The 611-nt window shown below is 56.6% G+C and overlaps 1 protein-coding gene across 1 annotated transcript; it reads right to left on the bottom strand.

Annotated features, from left to right (window-relative positions):
- On the bottom strand, nucleotides 1–471 carry H310_08458 (hypothetical protein; the record flags this gene model as incomplete). The annotated part of the gene is made up of 2 exons (XM_008874191.1): nucleotides 1–274; nucleotides 362–471. The coding sequence occupies 2 exons, from the start codon at nucleotides 469–471 to the stop codon at nucleotides 1–3; spliced, it is 384 nt and encodes a 127-aa protein (XP_008872413.1).
- Between the last annotated feature and the right edge of the window lie 140 nt (nucleotides 472–611).

Genomic DNA, 611 nt, shown 5'->3' with positions numbered 1-611 from the left:
TTATATCCCATCGTTACCTGTAATCTTGCGCTTGGCGTCGTCCCTCTTCTCCGACGCTGCGGACGACGCCCCGTGAGGTTTCTTAAAGCGCTGGTCCAACAGACGCTGCGCTTCACCTGGCTGCACCTTGGGGCACTTGAATACCCGGTGTTCGTCGCTGCTCTTATCCGATGCTGCGGACGACGCCCCATGAGGTTTCTTGAAGCGCTGGTCCAACAGACGCTGCGCTTCACCTGGCTGCACCTTGGGGCATTTGAATACCCGATGCTCGTCGCTGCCACACTTCAGGCAGCCGTTTCCACTTGACAACGCTGCCGAGGTCATCGACGCCGTTTTCACGGACGCACCGCCGTCACGCTACTTCGTCGGCACGAATCGCCGAGCCTTTTCGTCATACTGTCTTGGCGGAATCAGGTCGTGCTTCTTCTCCACGACCAGCAGTTGCGACTCAAACAACATAAAGTTGTCCATGAGGGTCACAAACCAACGGCAAAACGAACGCACGTCCGACTTGTACGCCTTGTTCGTTTCGCGAGTCAAGTGTCTTTCAACAGTCGCCTTCAATTGATGCGGCCGGATCGCCGCCGTCAATATCTTCACCGACTGCTTCG

The sequence above is a fragment of the Aphanomyces invadans genome (genome assembly GCF_000520115.1).
Source record: "Aphanomyces invadans strain NJM9701 unplaced genomic scaffold supercont1.17, whole genome shotgun sequence".
NCBI classification, from domain to species: Eukaryota; Oomycota; class Saprolegniomycetes; order Saprolegniales; family Verrucalvaceae; genus Aphanomyces; species Aphanomyces invadans.
Note: the sequence above shows the minus strand (reverse complement) of the source record. Positions and strands in the feature narration are given on the sequence as shown.